Source organism: Ptychodera flava, chromosome 18 (genome assembly GCF_041260155.1).
Source record: "Ptychodera flava strain L36383 chromosome 18, AS_Pfla_20210202, whole genome shotgun sequence".
NCBI lineage: Eukaryota > Metazoa > Hemichordata > Enteropneusta > Ptychoderidae > Ptychodera > Ptychodera flava.
In genome coordinates this window covers 11,204,079-11,230,954 of record NC_091945.1, presented here as the reverse complement: position 1 = coordinate 11,230,954, position 26,876 = coordinate 11,204,079, and the positions used below count along the sequence as shown (strand labels likewise).

The following is a 26,876-nucleotide window of genomic DNA, read 5'->3' as shown; positions in this document are numbered from 1 at the left end:
TATATATATATATATATATATATATATATATATATATATATATATATATATAGACAGAGATAAATATATATATATATATATATATATATATATATATATATATATATATATATTATATATATGGTAGGTTTATAAATTTAATTTCCTGATCAAATGTTTGAACGTTATCACTATAAAATCAAGAAATTATTCATGCAGCAGAACACACAAGGTTTTCTATTTGCAACACAGTGAAATGGAGGCTTAATACATCTGTTACGATATAACTAACACCTTCTGTTCAGTACAGTAAAAGATTTTATGAAATTTGCGTGACTGTTGTGCTATCTACATCATTTAGAAGAATGCACAAAAGTCCATTACGTTTGTTAAACTATACACATTTCACATTTTGATACAAAACTTGACACGTTTTTAGTCTATTTCAAACGGTTGGCAACGGTAGGTATCTGAATAAAAATACCTAGCGAGATCTCAGATGAATGGACAAGGTCTCGCGGGATTTTGTGATGAACAGACGATTGCAATACATGTACTTTGCAACCTATAGGGACAGGGACAATGCTATATATGTATTGGGTTAAATTTTGAAGCTGAGTTCTCCTCTGAAATGTTCATTTAAGTACATCAAATTTGATTGGTACATCCGTGAATGACGTCATCGTTTGTAAAACAAATTTGATTGGTACATTCGCGAGTGACGTCATCGTTTGGTTCAACAACTATCTACATGCGAAAAAAAACAAAGGAATTACAGCATTTATCAGATCTTAGTGCAAACCCCGTATGGACTTGAATTTGTCCCCTAAAACTCAAGGTCATCTAAATGTACGTACGTCTAATAATTTGATGTGCTACATTTATATTCAACGATTATAATTGTTGCATTGCTGATCTGCCAATGCCTGAGATTATTTCCTAGTGAATACCAGAGTGAAGTTGTTAAAACAATAACCTTCTGACCAATGATACCAATTCTACGTGAATAAACGCAGACAGATAAAATGTTACCAGTACTTGTCAAAACCTCGAAATGTCTCGAGCTTAAAAGGAAAATAAACGATTTGTTTTCGCTACAAATATTCAGTTTACCTTTGAAACATTCTATCTTGGTACGGTGCATATGGATAAAAAAATCTATTTTCTAAAAAAAGTTAATCGGACAATACTAATGCCACTGTACAATTTATGTATGTTTAAAATTTGTGCATTGGCAAATGTTTCATTCATTTACGTGGACATGTTATAATATTTGTACTGAATATTCAAAGACAATGTTTAAGACCTTTATACAGCTAGCGTGACTTGTACTATAAAACAGACGATATAACGATGCTTTATATAGTCTTTTTGTCGACAAAATTTATATTTACATTATGACTATGACAGCACGAACTGAGATCTTGGAAACTTTACAATATCATCAAGTTCAGTATACTGAGGCGTAGTGTTCGTCCTGGAACCCAGATTAGCGCCCTCAGTGTTCGTTTGCGTTGGTGACTGAGAGCACAGCGTAAAAACATGTCTTTGTGAAATTTTTCACACTTTGGGCAAATTTTCAAACTTTCGAATCTTTCGATTCCCCATCTTTTTCGTTCTCCACGACCAGTTCGATGGCGCCGTCCTGAATTTTGTCTTTCTCCCCGAGCCCTTCCTCTTCGTCACGTGATTCCTCGTCCTCATCTTCCAGTTCGTTCACCATTCTGTGGTGAACGGTAGCCGAAGCCACGCCATGGCTGACGCAGTTCACACCTGTGCGTATGGCGTCACTGTAAGCAAAGAAAATGAGTAAGTTTAGGTGAAGTAAAGAGAAAAATTTTAGCGTGTGCGCGCGCGCGTGTGACGGCAGTAATGGTCGCTCTGATTAAAATCAGATAGAGATGGCGACGTGTTCACATTTACTTGATCTTTGCTGCTCTCTTAGCTAAGTTGCCATCTCTGCATCTGATTTGAGTCAGATTGCAGTAATGGACAGGGACACACGTAGATATAATTATGAGGTACAGACGAATAAGTAAGGGGTTGCAGACAGACGTAGACATATTTTACATGTAAAACGGAAAATTACAGGTGAAAGAGTTATGTACGAAGAACTACAGAGACAGAAAAAAAACCCACATTGACAAAAGAGCTGGAAAATGTCAGGAGAAAAGTGGTTAGCTTAGAACTTGATATAATTGTTGTATTGAGACATTTGCAGATGCGCACGACCTTGCCAAATCTGTCTGGTAAAGTCTCCCTGATTGGCGTTTTGAGGGATCTAGCGAGGGTTTGTGCCCGATTACGCACCGCTACGCGTGTCCAGCGAAGATGATCTAATAGGGCTATTCATTTTTCTCACGCATGTGCGTATCGACTTCAAAATCGTTCAGCTTAATATAAGAGGAAGGAGAATATTTTTTTTATGTGGCTATGGATTGATTAAGTCTCATTAAGTACACAGAAAGGCGAGGTAATATAGATCGTATCGGATGGACTGGTTGATTCATTATCTGAACGAGGCGATGGATATAAAACTTACAGTAGCCATTCCATTGTGATCAGTAATCCGATAGCCTCTATTGGTATATTGGTTGTTGTGCAGATTTGTACGATAGCAACGATGCTCCCGCTTGGTACTGATGGCAAACTGAAAGCGATGATCATAGCCAAGGCACTGAAAAAAGAGAGACGAATATTCAAGGGTTGAAACAGACCAACACAAAACAGGCCGAAGGAGGGTTTTATGGAAAGTAGAAGGTGGACAGGGGGACAGGGGAGGCAATTTTCGTCCAGACTCGAAACAAGTTTCCTCAATAGCGACTGTTCGGATTGTTTCTCTTGATTTTAAAGTAAACCGAAAACTTGATAAAATTGAAGCAATGGTCAAACATGTGATTGCGGAAACCATAGACAGTCGAAAAGGGCAGAACTCAGATATAAAAATTAAACAAAAATCAGGGTAAACAAATAATTTTTTACAAATTAGGGATTTAACGTTCCTCGTTTGACCAAATTACATTACTGCGATGTAACGATCTGAAATCCCCGTCTCACGTTTTGCTTCTTGATGGTCGAAGGAAATCGCAACATTCGGTAAATTTCACGTCAATTTTGAAGATGAGAAAAATACAGTTGGCAGCTTAAAAAAGGCATACAGGTATTACAGGTAAAAGTACTGAAAACACGCATTTATTTAGCCCTACAGACATTGGAAAGGCCCAGAAGTTTTATAGAATCTGATACAACACTTAAATGTAACTTTAATTTAAAAAGGTTTGATCAAACGAAGATGACGTTGTTGAAACAGGACGGTACATTAGGAATAGCACGAAATCACTGCGATCCAGAAGTCAGCTGGAGCGACTAAATGTTCATTCCATTTTCATTTTTGATCACATTTTCAAAGAGTGATAAAATCCCCAAATCGATTATCATATTATACTTACGCAACGACAACAATCTGACCAGCGTTCAGGTTTAGCATTGAGCACTGAGCCAACCACAGACAACCAGACATAATGAACATACATGAACCATCACGATTGAAGGTAGCACACAGCGGCAACACAAAACTGTTCACACTCTTGTGAACTTTGTTATTCTGTTCCATTCCTTTGATCAAGGTCGGCAGAGTGGCAGCACTGGCAGTGGAGAAGAGAAAACACAAACAATAAAAGATGTTCTGAAACTGAAAACACGCGCACACGTGCGTCAACCAAAGTTCGCGTCACCCCCTCTCCAGCTGTTATCTTTGCCATAGCGTCACCTGTTTCACATTTAGTCGAATTTAGCACGCAAATGTCTTAATCTTCGACGTTTGAAACGAAGGATTAAATAATTTTCTATGTCGACAATGTATTCCCACATCACAAAACTATGCAATTCTCTATATTTGGAGCTCCATTAAATTCAAACGAAGACGATAACACAAACATATGTGTGTTTTCGATAACGCGACCTACCCTCGGAAAACCCGCTGACCCTAGACATTTTTTTCGCATATTCAAAAATTTCTAGTAACCGCTCTGAATTTTACAAGATTATACGGGTCTCAGCTGACAAAAGGGGAAAAAATCCTCCGACCTACTTCGTCAAATTTTCGGAGGCACGTTACCGGAATTACATATTTTTTATTTGGCCTTAAGGCTATTGGCCCGCTATTTCCAATGCGTATCAGGATTGTCAGGTTGTTTCCTGTGAGGGTTACGCATAATCTTGACCTACCTGCTCTTTGTGATCATGGCAATCAAAATGGCGTCGGTGTAACCCCAGTAGACCTTATAAAGGACTCTCCTAGCCACTATGAAATGTATAAGTGGCAATGTAACGAACATGTGCAGGCTCTCTCCGATGATAACAGCGGCTGAAAATAGACCCAGCGTCTTCCATACCTGCATGATGTTCTCGACACGGAGCAAAGCGACCGCGATCAGACTGGCTGTGCCGACAGGTAGAGTCCTAGAAATCGTGGAAAAGAGAATTTTAAAATTTTAGATGATATGACCAAAGGAGCCACCGTGGAGTTGAGATATACTATAAATTACACATGAGATATGGGTCTCTCACATTGACCTCATCGTGACTGCAATGTCAAGTCTGACTTGCAAATAACAACACACCCGGACAGACTTCAATTGTCGTAAGATCGGATTGACTATACCTGAAGAGACGAGAACGAATGCTCTTACATAAGCGGTGGTTTTTTGATGATTAAAATCCTTTACGTTATTTTATGTGTATTCGTTTACTGTTTTTCTGTTTTCCAGAGATAAAATTGTTATAAGCTGTAGGGCCTAAAGCTAAAATACCTTTTTGGAATGTTATTCAGACTTAAACATTATATAAGCTTATTATGCTTGCAGTGAGACCAAACATGTACCAAGTATTGATTTTACTGGTGAAATCGAAATTACAATATTTAGCACACAAGGGTTCTACAGGATAAAGCCTGACCCCCTTTTGACTGACAATATTTTATCAGCGCAACCATTTCGCGCATGCTTTCTTATGACAGGAATACTTCAATTGGGTATTTGCGCTTCTGTAACTTTACAACTCAACCGATGTCCAGCGTGAGTAGAGCATTTGGGCCGCATCATTGCTGGTACATAAAAACTTAACAACTACTTTTGGTGGGTCGGAGTGTGAACAGATTGAAGGTAAGAATGCACCTCGGGCACAGATATTCGGATTCTCAAATTTTTACGATATCTACCACTTGTGTTGGTTCATTTCTCTGCTACCAAAATTTATACGCTGACCACCGATTGATGTTCGGTAAGAGAATGGCTGAAAGTTTAATTGAGCAAATTTTGAGTAAAAATTAAGCGTTTTCTCTTTCAAGGAGCTCACTAATGGGCACAGAAAAGCGCAAGGCACACGATAGAAGAAGTACAGTAATTGAGAAAAGTCCGTTATTTTTCGAGGCCTGAGAATAAAAAGATCTGAACGCCCCGTGAGCGTATACCGAGTGGATTAATCTGGTTAGGAAAGATTTGAAAGCCAACTTAAACTCACAAAATGCGCCCATTTTTGCTACGCGACTTCGTGACAAGAGTGCATGAACACTGCCAACCGACTAGGAGTCGTTAGCGTAATGGTGTACGTGAAAAAACACATTGCCAGTTCAAATGCGCGGACTTTTACGACATTTGAGAGAGGTTGGTTGCTTGATAAAAATCTAGAAGACAAGTCCAACATTCTCTCAAGTTTGCACACGATATGATAAAAAGAACGGTAGGTAAGTGTTGATGGCGAGCAGAAAATAAAAAAAAATGCACTCTCAATTGACCAGTGCTGATCGTGCTTTAAGATTAATTTCTAAAGATAGCATTGTGCGTGACATTGGCCGGTGATGAGAGAAATTCTGTTTTCGGCTGCTTTTATTCAGCTTGTGTTCGGGTCCCCTTATATATGATGTTTACGGTGTCAACCATAACATGGTGGTAACAAAGTGTAAATTTTACAGTGGCTATGAGGGCAAGTTCTTAGAGTTTTGACAAAAATGTCTGATGAACACGTTTTTTGCATATTAATAATGTAACTATGACGTCATTGAAGCAACCTTCTATTGATATTCATCGTCGGATACCGAAGCATTCTTTCCAATTTCTTTTGTCTGATGAGCTTTGTCTGCTTCAATAAAATTCAGAAATTATTTTGACTCTTTGGTAGAGATACCGATGTACACATTTCGCCATCATTGGTTAGATTGAAGCCAAGTCACGGTATATGAGCAGAATATTTAATGCGCTGTTGCAATGTCGGAAACAACTTGATGCACGGTCACTAATAACAAACTACGTATGATAGAACAGAATGGCGAGAGTAAACAAACTATGCTATGGTGTTGTCAGTCTTTGCAAGAATATGTCACGCTTACGACAGAGAAACCAGTGACGATGTCTCTCAAGACGGCGCAACAAAATCAAATATATTCTGGTCAAAGGCTTGCTCTCTGACGCAATCTACTTGTAAAATTACACAGAGTGGATGAGTAGATAACCAGTGCCGAGTAAAGCTTTGAAATTGGCTAGTGTCTAAATAACAAAATTTAAGATGAACTTGATACTGTAAAAACATAACTATTAACTATTATACTTTAACAAATCAAAGGTAAAATAGAAAACTTGAACACAGATGTAGCGTTTTTATGATCACTTGAATGTTATCCCACACCTTTTCTGGGATTATTCATTCAGCTTTAATCATGCAGTAAATGGCGTTAAGTGAATATCGTAAATAGATGGGACGAGACGGCTTACCACATGTAAGTTGTCAAAATCCTGAAGGTCAGAACACGAAGATCCTGGAGAAAGCCAAGCATCGTCCTGCTGGATTCCCGCTCCACACTCATTGCCATACCCAGCATTATGCAAAATATCACAACACCTGACAAGAAAATACAACATTTATAGATCAGATACCTTGAACATCACTCTACGGCGAACATCTCCACCTCTCCCCCTTTCCTCCCTCCCTCCCACCCACCCCTCCATCGATTTAGCATGTCTCTCCCTCTCTATGTCCCTCCCTTTCAAAATGGCATTTAGAATGCACAGCGATCTCAAAGCAACGACGTTTTCTCTTTGGAGAGAAAGGCTTCTACTACTTCAACCCTTATTTCACTGTTAAGAAGTCAAATATCAGCATTGAACACAATAGGATAAGGCAAAACCATGATGGCGAAGGGGAAAAACGATACGTTGTTCTCCTGTTATCTTGCAGAAGCACAGCTTAAAGCCTTATAATGACAAAATCATCCATTTTATGATATCAAACAGCTGGTGCTTGACAACGCAAAACTGACTAGTAAAGAAAAAATCCGTTATCTATCATGTTTACCTTTGAATAGTCGAAGTTTGACTGGTTTGTATAGTGCAATTAACATTTATTTATTTGTTTATTTATTTATTTATCTGTCTGTCTTACCTAACAAATTCGTAGAACCTCCGTAAGCAGTATATTTGTCAATCACGATATTCTTGGTAATGTTGGTTCCGTTCACCTCAATGTACGTTTTTTCTAAGTCGTATTCTGTACGTGTCTGTGGGATTAAAAACATCCAGGGTTATAGGGATGGTGTTTGGAGGATAAGATGGGTTGGATAAAATATTTGCATGACCGACCAGTCAAGGGTCAAGGTAGTATCATTTAAAAACAACGAAGAGTTGGTACCAAAACGAGTTCAATTGGCGGGTGCAAGTACGGTCAAAGTTCAAAGGCCAACCAATAAAGTCATTACGTCGTTTGAAGTATATTTTGATACGAGAAGAACTTGCACTAACTGTCCAGGGACAGTTTACTTACCGAATGTAAACAAGCCATCACGATATTTTCTGGAATGATGTTCCTAAAGGGGGCAGTAAGAGAGAGACTTATAGGGCGACGATCGTGAGGAAAAGAACCGACATTTTAAATCCCTTCTAATTTCTAAATCCTCGTGCAGGTCAGAATTCTTGAAAGGCAGAAAAAAATTTGTATGTTTGTCTGGGTTTTTTTTCTGGGCAGGACTGCCGTTCAAGTAATGGGCGTACAGACAGGGATGGCAAACTTTGCACCTATTCATTAATAAGATTTTCACTGGATTCCAAGATATTCGAAATGAAATACCGAAACTTTTGTTCAAACCTTCCGTAAGAAAATTTTAATCGTTTTCGAAATCAGAATAAAAATCAGGTATCACTGTGCAAAATTTAGTGCAAGAGAAACAAGCTAATATTTGCATGAACTTGGAATTCAAAATGGCCGCCGTCCCTGTGTTTATTCTATGGGGAAAATTAAATTTTCTAATTTCACAAAAATAAGCCGACGAAAGTTTATATACTCTATAAGCTTCAAAATGAGCCCCCCCCCCCCCACTCAAGTGGTAGGCAAAAAAGAATATTGTAAAAGTTTGAAAGTCTGAATATGTTTCCGAAGTGCAGTCTACCTCAAGTCAAAATGTTACCTGAAGAGATCTGCGAAGACATCTTGTGTCTCGTATCTCTTTGACTGAAACGGGATGTCACTGGAGTAGACGGATCCTGGCTGTATGATGGACACCAAGGCCAATCCCGTCATGCAACTGATGAATAATACCGTCCAGATGTAGCCGAAGGTCATCAGACCCATTTTGCCGTTGACCCTGAGGTCAAGTGTTGCAACCGCTGTCGACGAAAAGAATGCAGTGATGAAACGTTGGACCATTTATGTTACCCATGTAAATTCTCTGACACTATTCTGAGATGAGCTTTTAAGGCGTCTCTCATTCTTGTTGAGACATCAAGCCCTTGTGATGTACTTTTTGCATCTTCCCTTTCGTACGGCTTGGTTTGACCGGCGAAGCCTAGTCTCCCTTGCGAATAAACACCCTTGGCTAGCGAAGTTGTACTTTTTTGGAGACAGTAGCGCTCGCGCTCCAGTTAGTTATAATAATCTCAGAGTATATGCAATGAGATGAATAATAGGAAACCATCATTTGCTGAGTATTTGCTACAAGTCACACAACTACCACCTAGAATACAACATAGCTATGCAGAAAGATAAACTAGATACACACTGTTGTGACAGGATTAAAATACAACCAACAATAACTGAAAATTGAAAACTATATTGTCACACCGTCATGACAAACAATGTAGTCTGTGATTACTATTACCTATGACACTTCCTTGAATTAAAAAAAGAGTGTAGAAAAATAATGTTTATTTTTTCCGAGTAAGACTCATATGGGTCATAACAAAATGCGCAAAAGCGGTTGGAAACGAAGAACCTCGAAAACTTTATCCGGACAGCCAAACCCAGTGAGCGTTACAGGCAATGGAAGGCTCTTCATTAATCTAGATATAGTTTCTAGTTTGTCTGTGACAGTATGACGTCATACAGACCCAGTGCAGCTAAATATGTAAATATACACATGATACAGCATTCATCATCCAATTGTTACTTGGAACGGATTTCCAATTGAAAATTTTCTATATAGACAGAAACATGGCGGTTGCTACACACACTGGACAGGATGTGTTGTGACAACAACCCTGACACCACTCTATCAGCAATATCAAGTAAAATGCTATGTTCATTAATCTTCAGTCTTGCCGAGATGTGAAAACCCAAGGGATGTCCTGCTAACTAGGACTATTTAAATATGTAAGATTGGGTTACGAACCCTCTCTGTGCATTGGGAAATTCAGCGAAGCAAACGAAAGTTAATTTTTATCTTCCTTTGGACAAACTTTCTGAAAATTGGGTCGCGAAGCCAAACCTTCGATCGTGTAGATTGTGTAAGAGCTAGTCGCAACTTGCTAAAATCGGTACGCTCAAGTGAGTGGAATAGTCGTAACTTTGATGGAGCCCTTAGGCTATGTAGCTATCTCTGTGTGCAATGTCTTGTTCCCTGTCGCAACATATACCGTGGGAAAATTTACCTCAGTATTGGACTTGAAATATATTTTCTTTGTGAATTATCTTTAACCTCCTTTGATGATTGAAAGAAAATGGACAATGCAATTATTTTTACCGGCAAATATCACACCAGAAAAGTCTCCCATATTGTTTAAAATAAATACACGGATTCGTACAAAATTCGTTTCGTGTCATTTAAGTTAAGAAGTCATTACGATGTAATTGATAAATATGTAAAATAAATGTACTTTAGAAACATTACACTGGAAACTGTCAAAGTATTGCGAGTATTAAAACCGAGTAAATGTATATCCGACAGAAAATCTCGAAAGTATCGTTCATGGATCAACGAACTTACCTGTTGTAACACATGATACTACGAGTGGTAGAATCGATAGTTTTAAACCACGGAGAAACAATTCTCCAGGCAGTCCGATCCACATCAGTGCATCTCTGGATAGATTCACATCCTGGAAAACGAAAAGATTGATGATAGGCTAAAGCTGTAGAGACACGTGGACTAATGATAAACGTTATCGAGGAGTGCAAAGATCATAAACACTTTATTTAAAGGGCCAGTAATGCTAACTTTTGATGATTTTTTCGTTATTTTTACTTCATATGTCGATGACAAGTTCTTACTCTACTCCCGAAAGAATGTTGAAATACCTATTATTTAGCTTGTCAACGTAGCGTCTATATGTGTAAAATGCACTCTTATTGTTTATATTTGAATTCAAATCCGGACTTGAATTCCATTGTTAACAATATCTTGCAATGTACACATGTACAGGCAGGGTTGACAAGCTGAATACTATGTATATCAACATGCTTTGGAGAGTAGAAAAAAGAAATTATGGTTGACATTGAAAATAAAAATAGTGAAAAAACCATCAAAAGTTAGCGTTACTTGCCCTTTAACCTGTTCCACTCCAACTTCAAGCAAACTTGTTCACAATCACCACTTATAACAATGGGTTTTGGGCTAAAACCGTGTTGGTAAAAGTACATGTAAAGGGAGTGGGTCTATGTTTTACATCACACTACATTGCTTAAATGAATAGATGCGCATAATTTACGTGATAAATATTCTATGAGTATAAAAGTCATTACAGTTTTATTGCATGCTCAAAACTCGATAACACACTTTACATAAATATATAATAAATAAATAAATAAGTAAAATAAATGAATAAACATATATATTAAGGAGATCGAGCATTCCATGAAATGGACATATTTAAAACATTTAAAACAACTGTCACAATAACTAGCAAAAATGCGTCGTCCTTGCATGCTGCATATAACATACTCCTTGATTCATTTATTTTTTACAGTTTGACTGGCATACTTTGTAATAATTATATTTGTGATATACTCAACCCTAAAGAGAAAATTTTGTAAAGTTAAGAGACGCAAACAATGGTATACATTTTCATTAAAAGGCAGATTGTCTCCCATTTGTCAGAGAGAGAGAGAGAGAGAGAGAGAGAGAGAGAGAGAGAGAGAGAGAGAGAGAGAGAGAGAGAGAGAGAGAGAGAGAGAGAGAGAGAGAGAGAGAGAGATACAGGGAGAGAGACAGACATACATAGACACAGAGAGACAGACAGAGACAAAGATGACTGAGAGAAAGAGACAGAGGAAGTGGGAGGGACAAGACGGAGAGAGGAGTTACCAAGTTGTACCTACCTGTAGAGCAAAGCCTATGATGAATCCTACGATAACACCGACCAGTGTCAACAGCAGTAGCAGATTGTCAATTGCAAACTGCTTCAAACAACTGCGAGAAAAGGTGATTTCTGGAATTCCACCCCGACAAGGACCGCAGCACCTCATCTTCAGACAGTTGTCTCGGTATCTGTGTTTGAAATAAAAGAAAATCCGAATAAATATTGATTACTGATCGTGTTTGCCTGTATTAATGTTGATTTAAAGATTAGTGATGTTTTATCACTTTTACAAGAAAGTATTAGCCACTTGGGAGAGTGAGAATGTTAAGCACTGATAAATTGACTGATTGATAGAAAAAGACAGCTGCATGAGGGTCAAAACCTATTCGCCAATTGTCGAAACTTGATCTAGTATTATTACGCTGAGAGCTTAGCAACTAAATTGTCCACTTCTGCTATTCCTCTCATAAAATCTGTGTCCCAGTTTAATATATATGGAGTTAGATCGAGGGCATGCTACTTTGAAATACGCCCAACATTCTTGCATGGGAACAGCTGACAAAAAGAAAGTTTATAAAGATTTACAGCTCATTTACTAAATTTTCTTCAGCGGCAAAAATGTAGTGAGGTCAGCGATCGAATCGATGTAAAGCTTTCACATACAGAACTCAGCTTTGTCAGTACGGTTCTTTTATCACACATGGAGCGTCACAACTCACAGGGGATTTTGAAACTATATACATTATCATTTTTGTATCCTTAAGTCCCCCAGTTGACCATTTCATTCTGGGCCACTTAGGACAGCATAGCTCCAGCTCCCCTCTCCCCCTCCCAAAATACTGCAAGAGATGTAGCGATTATCATTAAAGGGCTACCCAAAAGAGACAAAAATGGGAGATGTCGTCGCCTGTCTTCCGCTTTGGATCGGACCGCAAAACAGCGTATAATCTTATGGTTGCAGGTCTCTCTACTAACTTCAAATGGACAATTCGTAATTGTGCGTTGGTCAGCTCTAATGGGACGCAGTCGCTTTTTATGCGGAATTTACGCCCAGGAAAGACGATATCTTCTTAAAAATCAACCAATGAACTTAACCCGTAAACAGGTCAGCAATCACCATAGATTACGATAGGTTTGACCCAAACCGTCGTGGTTAAAGGGTTAAAAAGGTGTACATGTACAACACGAGGAGTGCAAAAAGTATCCTGATTTTCATCAACGTCGATGTTAACAGTTATACACTTTTATCGTTGCCATACATTTTGCTCGATTTGTCATTGCTTTTTCCATCCATTCTATCTCTAAGTATGGTACGAGATATGCTGTGTCATGTCAACCGATGTCTAAGCGTGTCCTAAGTTACAGAATACAACAAATATCCAAAATAATACAAGTTAGCAAACCATATCCGACGACAACGACCTTGCTCTGTCAAGCTTATTATATAGGCATTCCACTTGAACAACAGTTGCATACAAGCCTGCCAGGCAACATTACATTTTACAACAGTTATGAACGGTCTCTCAGTGGGGTTTGAAATCTAGCCAGCAATGTTTTTTATGCTATCCCGGATTGCCTTCATTAAAACCATATGAGGGGAACCATTACGTGCTCAAGTCCAGTCCCTGCCAGGTGTTATTACGTTGGACAAACTGATTTTAATTGGGCCTTTAATCGTGACTATTTCTGTCTTCGTTCATGTGAAAGAACTGCTCTTTGACGCGGGGAACTGTATTCGCTCACGCCCCGTCGTCCCTTGTTTTTCATGTTTGTCCACCCACTCATTTGAAGGAAAAGAGATTGAACCATAATTTGGTTGTGTAGGGGTGGGTTCAAACTGAAATTGGAAGGGCTGGTTCACGCGAATCAACGACTTGCTTTATTATTCTAGTTTGCTGTATTAACATTTGCGTGCCTGTCTTCTCTTGTTAGTGAAATGGACATCGTTGCTTGGGTGCATCGATCATAGGTCTTGCTTTTATTTTTTGTTTGTTGTTTGGTTTGTTTTAATCCAAACAGACTTTAGAAATTGACAAGGTATGACCAAAATTCAAAACCTAGAGAGAGGTACAGTCAGGAACAGTAGCATATATGACTTTAATACGCATCTACGCAATAATCAGCAAATTACACGCAATTCATAGTCTCACATAATCTACCGTACTTTAATTGTACATGGGGCAATTTCCGTTAGCTCTCTCACTTCTACTTTCAGATAGAGGTGAAAGGAGAGTCAACCTAACTACAACCATTGAAGTCATAAACGGACGACAGGAACCATCATTTTATCAAAATGAAGTTTTGCGTAGCTTATCTGTCGTGTAACGTGCTTGACGCACAGATCCTATAGCATGGAAAAATATTTCTGTATTTAGCTTTTCTTTTGCATTTTGCAAGTTTCTCGTGAAGCAGAGTTCCAATCGAAAGTCACACGGGTCAAAGGTCGCCACCAAGTTATGGTGAATGATGTTACATATAGTCCAACGTGCGCGCAGTTACTTTTGCTAACTGAAGCAACTCGTCTGTTCCCAGGGCTTTATGCATTTGCACAGCAAACGTGGGCCGCTTGGTCTCCATGGAAGAGAAGACTTATACAGCTTTGAAAACATCTGCTGACCTCACCTCTCCCGGCTCCACGGCAACGCGACTGACAGTGTCTGTACAATTATGATGAAATCGTTTTGAGTCCTGGGAGAACTGCACACAGTAATGAATACGCCCGACCAGTCAAAAAGATAGAGCTATTTGAGTTGCTGTCTTTGATTGTCTCCACCAGAGATGCTCCAAAAAGCGACTCACCAGCTGACGATAATTCCCATCATGAACATTCATGTCTCTCTTTGAGGCGTTAGTTTTGACTGCAGGGTCCTTCTGTTCACGACACGACGCGTCGTCCTCCATTTGCGTAAATCGCTAGCAACGCGCTTTTTTAACACATGTACGGATTATTACACTGGCTATAGCCCATTGTATCATAAAAGGGCATGCGTCACATTATACAAGTCGACGAACTTTTTCCTCATCAATTGCCGCGGTATCCCGAATGAAAAACCAAGGTTAAAACGTAAGAACCCAACAAGCATAGGGAAGTGACATATTTGAGATTTGTTGATGCAACATATATCTTGCGTTGCATCAGAAGCTTGGCGATACCAGGATGTTGCTTAAGAAGACGAAGACAGACGATAATATTGAGCAAAAACAATGAAATTACTCAGGCTGTTTTTTCAATATACAAATTTAAACGGGAAAATGTCAAAAACCCTCCTACCGGCTTTCAGCTGTTATATTTTACGGACTTCGCTAAGTTTAGGTTTAGTTGACTTTTGCTGTCTTCAAGAAGTATTTATTTGTCAGTCGGCTAGAGTCTTCACTCTCCGTCAGTTCAACGAGAAATTGGTTTGTTGTCTATGTAAAACTACCTGAGTACACTTACGTGATGGTGTCGTGGGATATGCCCCAGCGGTTCGGTCACAAGGGTACATTATAAACAACCGGTCGATGTATTTACTGCTACCTCCTCGGAGATGCAATCTGCGCAAAGTATCCTTGCAGAAACCGCGCTAATTACGCAAGCAATTTACGTCGCAGTGTGAACACAGTGCCCTTACCTTTCAGTGGCCACCGTCACTCTTAATGGTAACGCCGTGAGCTGTTGCCGTAAAGAGGTTAGCAGTTTACGACGATGTCGGTTTCGTAAACGGATAAAGTTTCCATTATTCACGTCACGCCTTCGTAAGCGTTCAAAAACCGACGCAGCCTATTCCCGCTAGCTTTGAAATTGCGATTAGTGACAGGCAATTTCTTTCTCTTTCGCGTTGCAGTTTCAACACTTTCTCCAGGAATTTCAAGAACACCCTTTATAAACGATTCGCGCTGACTTTGAAATCAAGAAGGCAAACGGTCCGCACAAGCTCTTTGTGTTCCAGGCTCGCTTGCTTTTTTTATATATATATTTAAAAATGAATGCGATTCGGAACATAATAGAGCAGAAATGTACCTATAGTCATCAATGAATATATCGAGTTTTTCGGAAACAGCGCCTTCCATTTTTCGCGTTACTTTGCATGACTCTATAGCTGCTATTACATACGAACCGAGTTGTTTTAAAATTTATTACCTAACATATATTCTTTACAGCCACTGTTTCATTTTGCTAGGGGTCAGAAAAACGGTCAGGGATAATAAAACGAATGATTTATTTGTGTTTTTGACGGATGTCGAAAGGGCATTTTGCCACGCTACCACACTGAATAGACGGGTTACGTTACGCGTTACATGAACTTTATAGTTGTTTCTTATGCCGATGGGCGATGCAATAACAGTGAAAACCCCGCCATGGCTGGATAAAGTGTTGGGATTTTAAAAGACTGAATGGTTTCTTTTTTCAGGGCAAATGGATTAACATCAATAAATTATACTCATATAGATATCTAGGGTTGTCTGCGTAATTTCATCTTGTGGCTGACTGTATAGTACCTGGTCTTTAGCTTCAACCATCCTATTATATAATGATGATTAGTCATAATTTGTCAACCTGACACCTTATCTGTACAATATTAAATGTAGGGTCATATGCGTTAAAACTTTGTTATTGGTATTAACGAATAACGCTCTTCTGTAATTTTTTAAATAGGATTTTCAAAATTGCGTGACTTAAGTTCGTTGTTTTTGCGGGTCGTCCAAAACTCAATGAACAACAATGTAGTTTTTAATCTCTCCGTGATTTCTTAGGTTAACTATGGAGTTGCATATACAAAAAGTTGCTCAAAGCTTTTGCGTAAAAAGTTTCCCTGACATAGTTTTGACAGACTGAATCCATAATCGGGCCTTTAAGGGAACCTGGGAGAGTGTCAAAGGTCAACCTTCATAGAGTCCCATCTGTGTTTTGTTAACATAAACCACACAGATCAACATTTGTAATGGCCGTTCGTATAGGATTGTTGTAACCTGGGCAAACAAAACAATACACAAATCATCCATTGTTTGGTAAGTTCACACATCTTCATACAAACAACGAGTACTTTATAGCGGCTGGCAGCGAACTTGAACCAGGTCTCCATATGTTATGCTGCTTATGTATTTGTCAGAATGTCAATCAGTCACCATTAAGACGTTCCATGGTCGATGCTGTTTTTGAGACAGACTTGGTGTGGTTTTTGATTTTTGTACACCAACGCTAGCGTGAATGGTACATGCAAACTTAATATTTCGGTAGAGCGCGTCTTATGTACAACAGAGACACTGTTGTTTTAAACTGGCCATCTATTAATCCAGAACTATTTAATTTATCTTTTGACATCTTGACCAGATGAATCCATTTTGAAAAAAAAATCAATTGTCAACAACAATATCTCATATTTTATATAATGTACTGTACTTGCGATGCTAAAACTTAGTCTTAAATAAAGCTCTTAAGGTAGCGCGCACCTCGGGGACAGTATCTACATTTTTGCTCTGGTCTACCACTTGTGGGGGCTCATTTTAAAGCTCTTTGAGAAAGAAAAACTATTAACGTCTCAGTTTTTCGAAAATCCAAAATCCAAAAATCCAAAACAAGGATGGCGGACATTTTGAATTTCAAATATCGCAAAATGTTGTGTTATTTGATTCTCGATTACCAAAATTTGCATGGTGACACCCGATTTTCATTCTTGACTTTGAAAGAGAATGGTTAAAAGATTCCTTGAGGAAAGTTTGAGCAAAGTTTAAGTTTTTCACTTTCGAGCCGCAAGATGAAGAATATGTACTTATTTCAAAGAACAAAATAATGAACAAATCATTATCAAAATATATAAAAATATTAAAATATATTAAAACATATTGAAATTACCGGTATGATCGAAGTCAAATATTATTAAACAACCAATCACGCCACACTTTCCATAAACGTTTGAGAATTGACTGTACAGTTTGATTTCCTGACGAACAAAACGATACTAATGTTCTCTAACTCTGAAAGAAAGTTGCTAGGAAGCTGTTGTTGGCGATACTGCCTTTTGGAAAGCGCTTTTTGAACGCATACAATTCCGATATTGTTACACCGCTTGTCGTTAAAATTTCCCTAACGCAATCAACGACACAAAGGTACATTTTAATCGTCGGAAGCAGTTAGAAAACCATAGAAAATTACCGCATTGTGTCAAAATAAGGACGATTTGAGTTATTATTCTGACACAAAGCGACCTCAAAAAATGAGTTATTATGTTCATATCGAGAAGTATTATTTTACTTACAGTGGTTTTCTCCATTAAAAGTACGGCCATTAAATTGTATAAGGTTTGGTGTAACATTTTACACAGTATAGTCCGTTTTAAGTGCATTTGTGGAAGAGAGATATTGTTATGATTTCAAACAACTGCGGGATTGAAATTACACGAAAGGAGTGCGATGATGGAGAGAAATTTTCAATATATAGACCGACTCTGTTTTTTTGCAAAATGCATTATTCAAGCCTTTTTATGAGAAACTCTCGGCTTCTCAACGTAGGACATATAAAGAGTATTATAAATCATAAAGAAAAGGAACAAATTCTTTCAGAACACATCGAAATTTTGTATTTCCGATAAATATTGGACCTCAGGGTGAAATGCACCACGAAAGTAAGACAACATTATGTTTCCCAATACTTTTCATGTAGAAGCATTAAACGTTTTTTTCTTAACTATAATTTATTCTGATTATTGTACAATGTTTGAAGTTTATATTTTTTTAATAAACCGACTCAAACGATACTTGATGTTCAGTTTTCGTGAGTTGCCGCATGGTCCGAGTCGTGGGACCTTAGCGTAACTCTACTGAATTTAAAGACCAGGCCTTAAATAAAATATAACAAATAGCTTTTCGTTCATTATGCCGACATGCCTCACATATCTCAATAAATATTAATTGAAGTCGGGTTATAAAAACATTTTGAGTTTATTGTTGGATTTTCTCCAAAGTCTCCATCTGAGAATCAAAATCTGGGAACTGATTCATTCTAACCCACGGTCAATGCCTAACTGATTAGGGTTCAAAATGAAATGTGGGGACTCAAGAAGACAGAACGGCTGTAAATTACATTTTTATCCCGAATAGAAATCTCGATGCTGTCTCTTATCATCCGCTGTTTCGGCTGATGTCACCGATCGAAACAATTATTTCACATAGAATTATTGCCTTATAATTTCTTGCGTCACGCAACACCTGCAATTTCTGTATTTCACAGATACGTGAAGAAATAGACATGTTTGAAAAAATAGATATTATGTGGTGTAAAAGTTTCATCGCTATCGATATTAATTTTCTATGGATTTGTTTTGTTATTCATAGAAATTTATGGTTTTAATTTCGAGAAAGATCTTCGATACAGCGGCTAACGCAATGGGTAACTGTGTGATAAAGACCGAATTCTAAAAATACATCTAGAACGCTCGCTTACCGGTGAAATGGAGAATATTTGAATATTTGTAATAAATTAAGGAATTCGGTGATTTACGACTTTAATAAGAGCTTCGCACGGCATTCTAAAAGTCGTAGGCTTACGATTGAAACTAAACATTATTTTCAATTCCATTCACGTAGTGAAGTAATGCAACAGATCTTGCGATAAACATTAGGTGAAAATAGACCTAGTTGCCGATGCACTTACCTGGCATACGTATACAATATAGCAATTTGTTATACTCATACTTGCGACCACGACCCAGCTCGCAAATTTCTCGTAAGATAATTTGATAATGTGTGCATTAACTGATTCATATGATGCGGGCGACCAACTTTGTGAATATTAAAAATGTTCAACCCCGATCGATCCGCGCAACAAAGTTCGATACGTGCATAACCTGTTTGATTTTTCCCTGAGAATTTTGATGAAGGATAGGATTTAGTGAGCGGCCACAAAGAAAACAAAAAATTTTCACATGTTTTAAAATATGATTTAAATTTCATTTCGTGCGACAAGCAATATTCCGTTAGATGATGGCACTGCACTGCGGTGCTGAAGAAACGACCATCCAGGGACTTAGCCTACCGCCCATGATACTGTCACTTGCATGGGGGACAAGCTCTATAAGATTGTATTTTGCTCGGTAATCGCGTAGGCTACTTGCCATCTTTTTACTAGGTTCATAACCAACAGATAGGCAACTGTGCAGTAGGGGCCGACAGCAGTCTGCAGTCCCAACGGTATGTGCGAATTATTCAGTAATACCGCACTGAAGCAAGATCATAATTTCCTACCCGTTTATGCATTGAAGAGGACGGATTATTTCAGAGGGAAACTTTCTATGGTGACCGTATTTGTAAATTATTTGCCAGAATTAAAAAAAAACAACTTCCTGCTTGCCCAAATATCCATTTTTCAGTGCATTGAAATAAGTGCTGAGGCCCGGGACGGCCGGATATCTGCAGTGCGACACAACCAAAGCTTACCTGTCTCCTGGTGCGGCTAACCTGCGACACAATTCAGTGCGCCGTCAAGCATCCCATCTAGCGCCGATATCATCATTTTTGCCGTACGCATGTACCGCCGGAAATCGATATTTTAGCAGGTGTAAAGATACTTTGGGAAATATCGGAGAAAACCATCAATGCGTGTCCATCCGATGTCGTCACCCAGATAGACAACGCTCAGAGAATATGCAAATTACATTTTGTTCAAGAACAAAACTCGAACTTTGACCCCGATTCTTTTTTGACGTCATACACTTCCCAGAACGCAACAGGTTTCTGCAGTCTAGTAGCGCGTAATTCTCGCGTTTGTTTGCAAAGGGCCCATTATCAGATATTATTTATTTATTTAATATTTACTTGATCTTATCTACTTATTTATTCATTATCTGCCTGTTTTCTCTTTGTTTTTACTTATTAGCATAAAACGGAGAAGCACGGTTCAGCTCAGATCTGAAGTATCATGATGAACTTAAACCTGATAAAGTTGTGGTCATTTGAACACAAACGAATAAGCATGCTGTAACAACATCGCGCCTACCCCTCCCCCTTAGAACATAACCCTCATTACAAGGCCCGTCTACCGCCAACAAATTTCAGATTTACTCAAATTTTCTATGGTAACTTACAAATGTGATATGAAAATATTAACTCGGACACAAAAACTTCATTTTTTAAAATCATCTGAAGTGGCGAATTTCACGATTATATTTTCGGCTTCATTGACATATGTGCGTAAGCGACTTGAGCTGTTATATCGACGGAAATACAGACAATATTTTCCCCGGTTTGTGTGTGCGATTGAACCACGTGACATGTGATGTCATTGACTTCCACAGTAACACAAGTGATCACAAAGTACAATTTCAGTACATTTCGTGGACATAAAATCCGAAATCGCCTTTGAGCACTTTCGGACAAAATATCGGACCATACATCAATAGTATTTGAGCTAGTTGCTGGTTTTAAGAAGTTGTATTATTTTCTCATATAGCGCCGAAACACCTCACAGTTACCACGTCCCGTTAAGCAACTAATGCCCGTACCCACGTGTTCCGAATTTCGGAAAGCTTGGGTCCTACCCAGCGGACACATTGTCTAACTGCGGCTAAGAGTGGATGTTCCATACCAGTCTCAGGACTACCCAGCATGCAAATAACATCAAACTCATCAAGATGAGGAAAATGGTACTTGTGACGTCATGCTGTTGGCTCAAATGTTAAAACTTCATAAGTATGTTGCGAGATGGTCATATGATCCCGACGGAAAATAAATACGCCGATAACCAACTGTTTAACACGCCATTATGACGAGCCACAGCTGCAGCGTGTGTAATGAATTTACCGCTCAGAAGTCAGTGTTTCTATGACAATGACCTCGTGCATGTATTGGCACGTGTACGTGCTTCGGAGCACATAGGCCCTATACTGATGGTAGCCTTATGTTTGCAACCACAACCCTGCCCATCACATAGCCCAAAGTTTTAGAGTTTTGCATATGTAACTGAATTATCCATGGAGGCGGAATACTCGATTGAAGGGTGCATGATGCTTTCTCAAAGGAACGGATATCTATCTATCTATCTATCTATCTATCTATCTATCTATCTATCTATCTATCTATCTATCTATCTATCTGTCGAGAGAGAGACAGAGAGAGACAGAGAGACAGAGATAGAGAAGGGGAGGGCTATAAAGTTCACCTAAAGGGGACATATGAAGGCCTAAAGGACTGGTACTGACGTTTTCGAGATCATATGGTACGACAGAAGCAGTAACATTCCCCCCCCCCCCGGGATTTTCCCCAAATCATGTGATTCAGAGGAAATTGAATTCTGATGCTGGGAACACTCAATTGATTCGCTTTGACATACAAAAGCTACCGACGAACCCTGTCGGATTTCTTACTCTCCCACCAAGACTGACTTCCTCGAGCAAAAGTTTTCACAGATCCGCTTGCAAAAAGTTCCGATATGAACGCCAAGAGGACCGTTTTCTTTCAAACCTGGTTCGCGATCGCCTTCCAAAAATTGACCTCGGCGATTATTTTTAGTATTGGTGCACAGCAGGATTACAGTTCATCGAATTACACACAACTTAATTAACACCGGATGGTCAGTAAAAAGTCGCACAGATTTAAGTAGTGACCTTACTTCACCGACCAGTGATTTCATTGCTAGACTGGCATTCTATCGGCCTGTACGATTTCACCCTTCATTCGACGGGAATTGGCTGTTGATAACGCTTTCCTTACCATCTTTTTGTGGAATAAATTTATGTGTTTATGAGTCTCCGGTAGCTACGTTAAGAAAGAAAGTGTTAGCAGCGTGGCCAACCAAAGAAGTAGAGGGAGAATTGCCCTCCCCCCCCCCCCCGCTGTCTATGGGCCAATGGTATAAGGGAGCGTTCAGTTATTACGGCCGGGGATGGGCCGGCAAAATTCATAGGGGGGGGGGGGGTCACCTTAAATTTGAAAACTGCAAAGGGGGGGGGGGGTTCATGTATTTTTCAAACAGCTCAGAGGTGGGGGGTCACTTAATCTTCATAAGTATCCGTCCTGTCAAAAGCAGTTTCAGTGTTCAAAAATATTCTGGAAGATAAAAAATGATTCGCTGCATGATTTCATTCTCTGAAGTCATTTAATTGTAACTCTGAACAAAAGTATAATTATCTGTCACATGAACATCTTGCCTTGGCAACTCTGAGGCTTGTCTTATTGTAAAATGGAGCTCACTGAGGACAATGAACAATTCCTCTTACTTACATATTAGAGACATAGCAAGTTTTTGTCAGAGAAATTATTTAACAGTTACCTGTACACTACTAGTACCATAAAAAATGAAATTAAATTTTTAGGTGAAATTCCAATATCATAATTGTTTTCAACATATGAACTTTCAAATACCCTATTTGAATCATGTACATTTTTATCAATGTCAAGCACCTATAAAAGGACAAATTAATTTAGTTTAGCATTGTAAAAAAATTATTCATAGTAATCTCGTAGACTCCAATGTATAGTTAATCAACATTTCGGTGAAATTCAAAAATCCAATTTCTTGCACACATATCGACCTTTAACCATTCTAGTCTAACTAAGCACTTTAAATTGAATTATCAAACGTCTATAAATACACAGATTTAGATAGTTTTGAATTGGAAATCAGATTTCTTGTACACATAATATGCACCTTTAACCATCATATTCTAATCAAGTACAATTATGTTAATTAATCAATATCTGTATATGCACAAGCATAGCAAGTTTTTCATTGGAAAAAAATTACACACAATTTTATCATAGACTCCCATGTATAGTGGCTGAACATGTTTGGTGAAATTCTAAAGTCAAATTTGTTGTCCACATACCAGTTGTAACAACCCTATTCCAATTAAGTACATTTATGTCAATTATCAAATATCTATAAATGCATAGATATAGTTATGTATTGATAAAGTATTACATAGTTTTCTCATAGACTGCCATGTATTGTGAATCAACATTGTCAACAGCTGATTATCAATTAAATCCAAATATCAAAATTTTGTACACACAAGCTTGCACAAAAATATTGCGATCCACCTGTAATTTCTATCCAATCCCTTTGAGGGGTAATGTCAAAATTATAGCAAGTCAGAATGAAAATGTGAACGTTAACACCTTGTGAATTTGTAAAGGGGTCATTTGAAAAAATCTGAGAATCGTTTTTTTTATTCTATCGCCCCCGGAGATGTCTGCGTGTGCAGCTTTACTCAAGCAAGGGGGAGGGGGTCATGAAAATTTTGTCATCTTAAAAGGAGGGTCATCAATTGTTTGGTGCAATGGGTAGGAGGGGTTCACTTATTTTGACTGATGCGCAGGAAGAATTTGCTGGCCCACCCCCGGCCATAATAACTGAACGCTCCCTAATGAAGGTTGCCCCTTGGACATTTACTGCCTGGAAATTCCTCATCCATCACTATAGGGCTAGCGTTATGGATAAGGTTAGCGTAAGAGTAAGGTAGTTAAATATCCAGGGGAAGTAACTGCTGCAAAATACCGTATGCGATGAAATTGGAGGAACATTGAGTCTGGAGCAAGATAAACTTTAGCTCACAAATGCGGATATTCAAAGTCGATGTTTCATTTTATCATCCATATGAATGGCAAGCAACGAAGCGATTACGTCGCTAGTGTATATATCACACACTTTATAACGGAGCTTGATTGATTGGCGTCCATTCTTTAAGAGAGATAAAGCGACAGCATATCTGAATGATTAGCGCTCGTAAACACAACCTCTCCTGGCTATGAAAGACCCACTGAACTGAAAACGAGGCCATGGTTTCTGATGATGAATGTTTGACACCGTTACAATTTATGTTCTTCAGGGTAAGAAATAAAAAAAAAATCAAGAAACATTTGCTTATCAAACAGCAATTATCGGTTTAGTTGACATTTCAACACTTCTCATTTAAGCTAAGTTGACGTCATAATGCTCTTATAATAGGTAGAATAACCAAAATCATGTTCCACTAATAGTGTCGACGGGTGAACAACGACATTGGTATAGGCTCAGGCGACTACTGTGTTCGAGGTACACGGCTGCCGCAAGCAAGCTGATTCCAAGATTCAGTTAGCGCATTCTTCTATATTTTATGAGGAAATCATTTCTCATTCATGCTGTAAACTCTCACGAGATCACGAGATTCAACACGTGATACTTTGTCCATATTATGAATAGGCCTATTGGTGTGAGTTTTCAATCTTTCGCTCTCAAAGTTTTTGTTGACCCGGAGAATTTTACTTTTCTCTTACAGAATAGGCAAATAGGAAAAATGACGTCTCTTACTCTAGTTCAGGTGCGACGACCTAAAAAGCAGTGACTTCTGACAAAGATAATTCATATGATATCAGCTGTCGTTTGGCCGAACGCAATTTAATGCTACATTCCCGCCAAAATACGATGCATAAATCAAATGCATTCATAACCAAAATTGAAGAAATATGAGCATAGTAGGCAAGCACATATTTAATCCAAAAATAAACGAACAAAGTGAAAAGCGTACCTTAAACTTTCAATTTGTGTTGCTAAAAACCTTAGTCAGGAGTGACCGAATTCAAGGTCCGTGACCGGTTGTGACATCTACATCTGTTCGTAAGGCCACAAAGGCATTCGTCGTTCAAAAGACATGCGTGCTTCTGAGAGCCTGCCAAGACTCATAAATTCATGCACCATTGGCGGCAATAAAATGTTAGAGTCAATGCCTAAAATGATTTGCATATGGGGATCACATTCTGCCCTCAAGTGTATCGTTCGCGCGTTTAATGTGAATTTACTCTGAACGGTTGTGCATGTATCGCTAAACATATTCTCAATTGGTGCTGAACGGAATAATGTGTTACCAATAAAAGTTGAACGATTCCTTATTGCACAAACGATGTCCCTTGTTATTCTACCAAGGAAGATAGAATAGATGACGTTGGCGTTCAAACTTGAATGCTTTAATTTGGTACATGAACTTTTTAGAATAACTGAAACGAGAATTTAGACGAGGGCTGAACTTATAGGCAGACTTACTGTAGAATCAATGTCAATTGGAAAGTGCATGATGGGATGGAGATGATGGCAGGATTGAATATGAGCTCCAAGCTTATAGTAAAGAGTGGCCGATGAGCCGACCGATAGGTGACGCATACATATTTCCAGAATATTTACTGTAGAATTGTCTTGGTTTTTTTTTTAAATGCAGTGGAGCAAAAACAAACAAACAAACAAACAAACAGCAATTGGTAATATTCATGACCTCAAAATGACCTTCCATCCTAGTATTTTCGACCCGGTGAATCAACGTATTTGATTGAATACTCTGTACCTGCAAACCGTATTTACTGTTATTTTCTGCATTGCCAATATACCACTGTAAGGGAGGGGTGGTCGGAACTGCGCTCAAACGTCGTATGGGACACATACGACCAATGTAAACACTGTATATCCACGGTACGTTGGCGATGATTGATGAAAGTTAAAACATGTTTGTCACAATGTACATCGTAAAATTGCAGATATGTTGACATGATGCATATAGATATCATGCATGAAATACATTGTTTGTAAACAAGAAAGTCGCATCAGCCCAGTTCCGACGGCCCCTCCCTTTAACTTATTTTCAACGAAATCTGCATTTTTCTCGTATCCAAAGCTTATTTTTTATTTCTACATACCACCGAACATGCTGTTAGATCATTATACATAAAGGAGTCATGAAAATACTTGATGATATTTAGTGGAAGTGTCTTGCAGTAATTGTGTTTCTGTGCCTTACCCCAGGGTAGTGGCTGAGGGGGCAATTCACTCAGTGTAGTAATACAACTCGTGCAGTCTTTATTTGATTTATTGACACGTATGTTTGGATGCATTGCTCTCGTGTCACCGCTGCAAAAATGCCATAACTGTCGGACTGATAAACGTTAAGGCGTTATTCCGCTAAATCGATGTCATCCAGTCTAATCTCGCCACTGAAACGCATTTTCATCCGGGTCAATGTCAGCTCTCAGCTGCCCTGCATTGTATCATTGATTTGATCCGATACGGCTGTGCGTCGTATGATCCATTTCATCCAATCCAATGTCGTCTGTATCGCGACACTTTCTATCCCCGCGTAATTTTACCCGCCTTTTCGCGTTGAACTTTTGATGAAAAATGAGATCGATGAAGTTCATTCTGGGCGGGGCAATTTTTAGGTCTAGTTTTGTTAGATAAAATAGATACGGCTGGAGAGTGTACCAGGGAAAGCATGGCAAAAATATTGTTCGAACAAAATTTTTATTAAAATATGTGATATCGAAAAAAGTCCCTTGGGACAGGCGACTCTTACGTTGAAACATGTAGCACGACAGATGTGATGGTGTACACGTCGCGAGTGAAAC

At 38.6% G+C, this 26,876-nt stretch overlaps 1 protein-coding gene across 1 annotated transcript in view; it reads right to left on the bottom strand.

Annotated features, from left to right (window-relative positions):
* Nucleotides 1-1,428: 1,428 nt before the first annotated feature.
* Nucleotides 1,429-26,876, bottom strand: part of LOC139116826 (excitatory amino acid transporter 3-like) — a 26,924-nt gene continuing 1,476 nt past the window's right edge. The window contains exons 2-11 of the mRNA XM_070679517.1: nucleotides 11,557-11,725; nucleotides 10,226-10,337; nucleotides 8,432-8,630; nucleotides 7,792-7,834; nucleotides 7,414-7,528; nucleotides 6,747-6,873; nucleotides 4,207-4,440; nucleotides 3,429-3,623; nucleotides 2,522-2,656; nucleotides 1,429-1,769 (exon numbers count right to left, since the gene is read on the bottom strand). Coding sequence (XP_070535618.1) covers nucleotides 1,559-1,769; nucleotides 2,522-2,656; nucleotides 3,429-3,623; nucleotides 4,207-4,440; nucleotides 6,747-6,873; nucleotides 7,414-7,528; nucleotides 7,792-7,834; nucleotides 8,432-8,630; nucleotides 10,226-10,337; nucleotides 11,557-11,703 — 1,518 coding nt within the window. The 5' untranslated portion in view covers nucleotides 11,704-11,725 and the 3' untranslated portion in view covers nucleotides 1,429-1,558. The remainder of the gene's footprint in view (nucleotides 1,770-2,521; nucleotides 2,657-3,428; nucleotides 3,624-4,206; nucleotides 4,441-6,746; nucleotides 6,874-7,413; nucleotides 7,529-7,791; nucleotides 7,835-8,431; nucleotides 8,631-10,225; nucleotides 10,338-11,556; nucleotides 11,726-26,876) is intronic.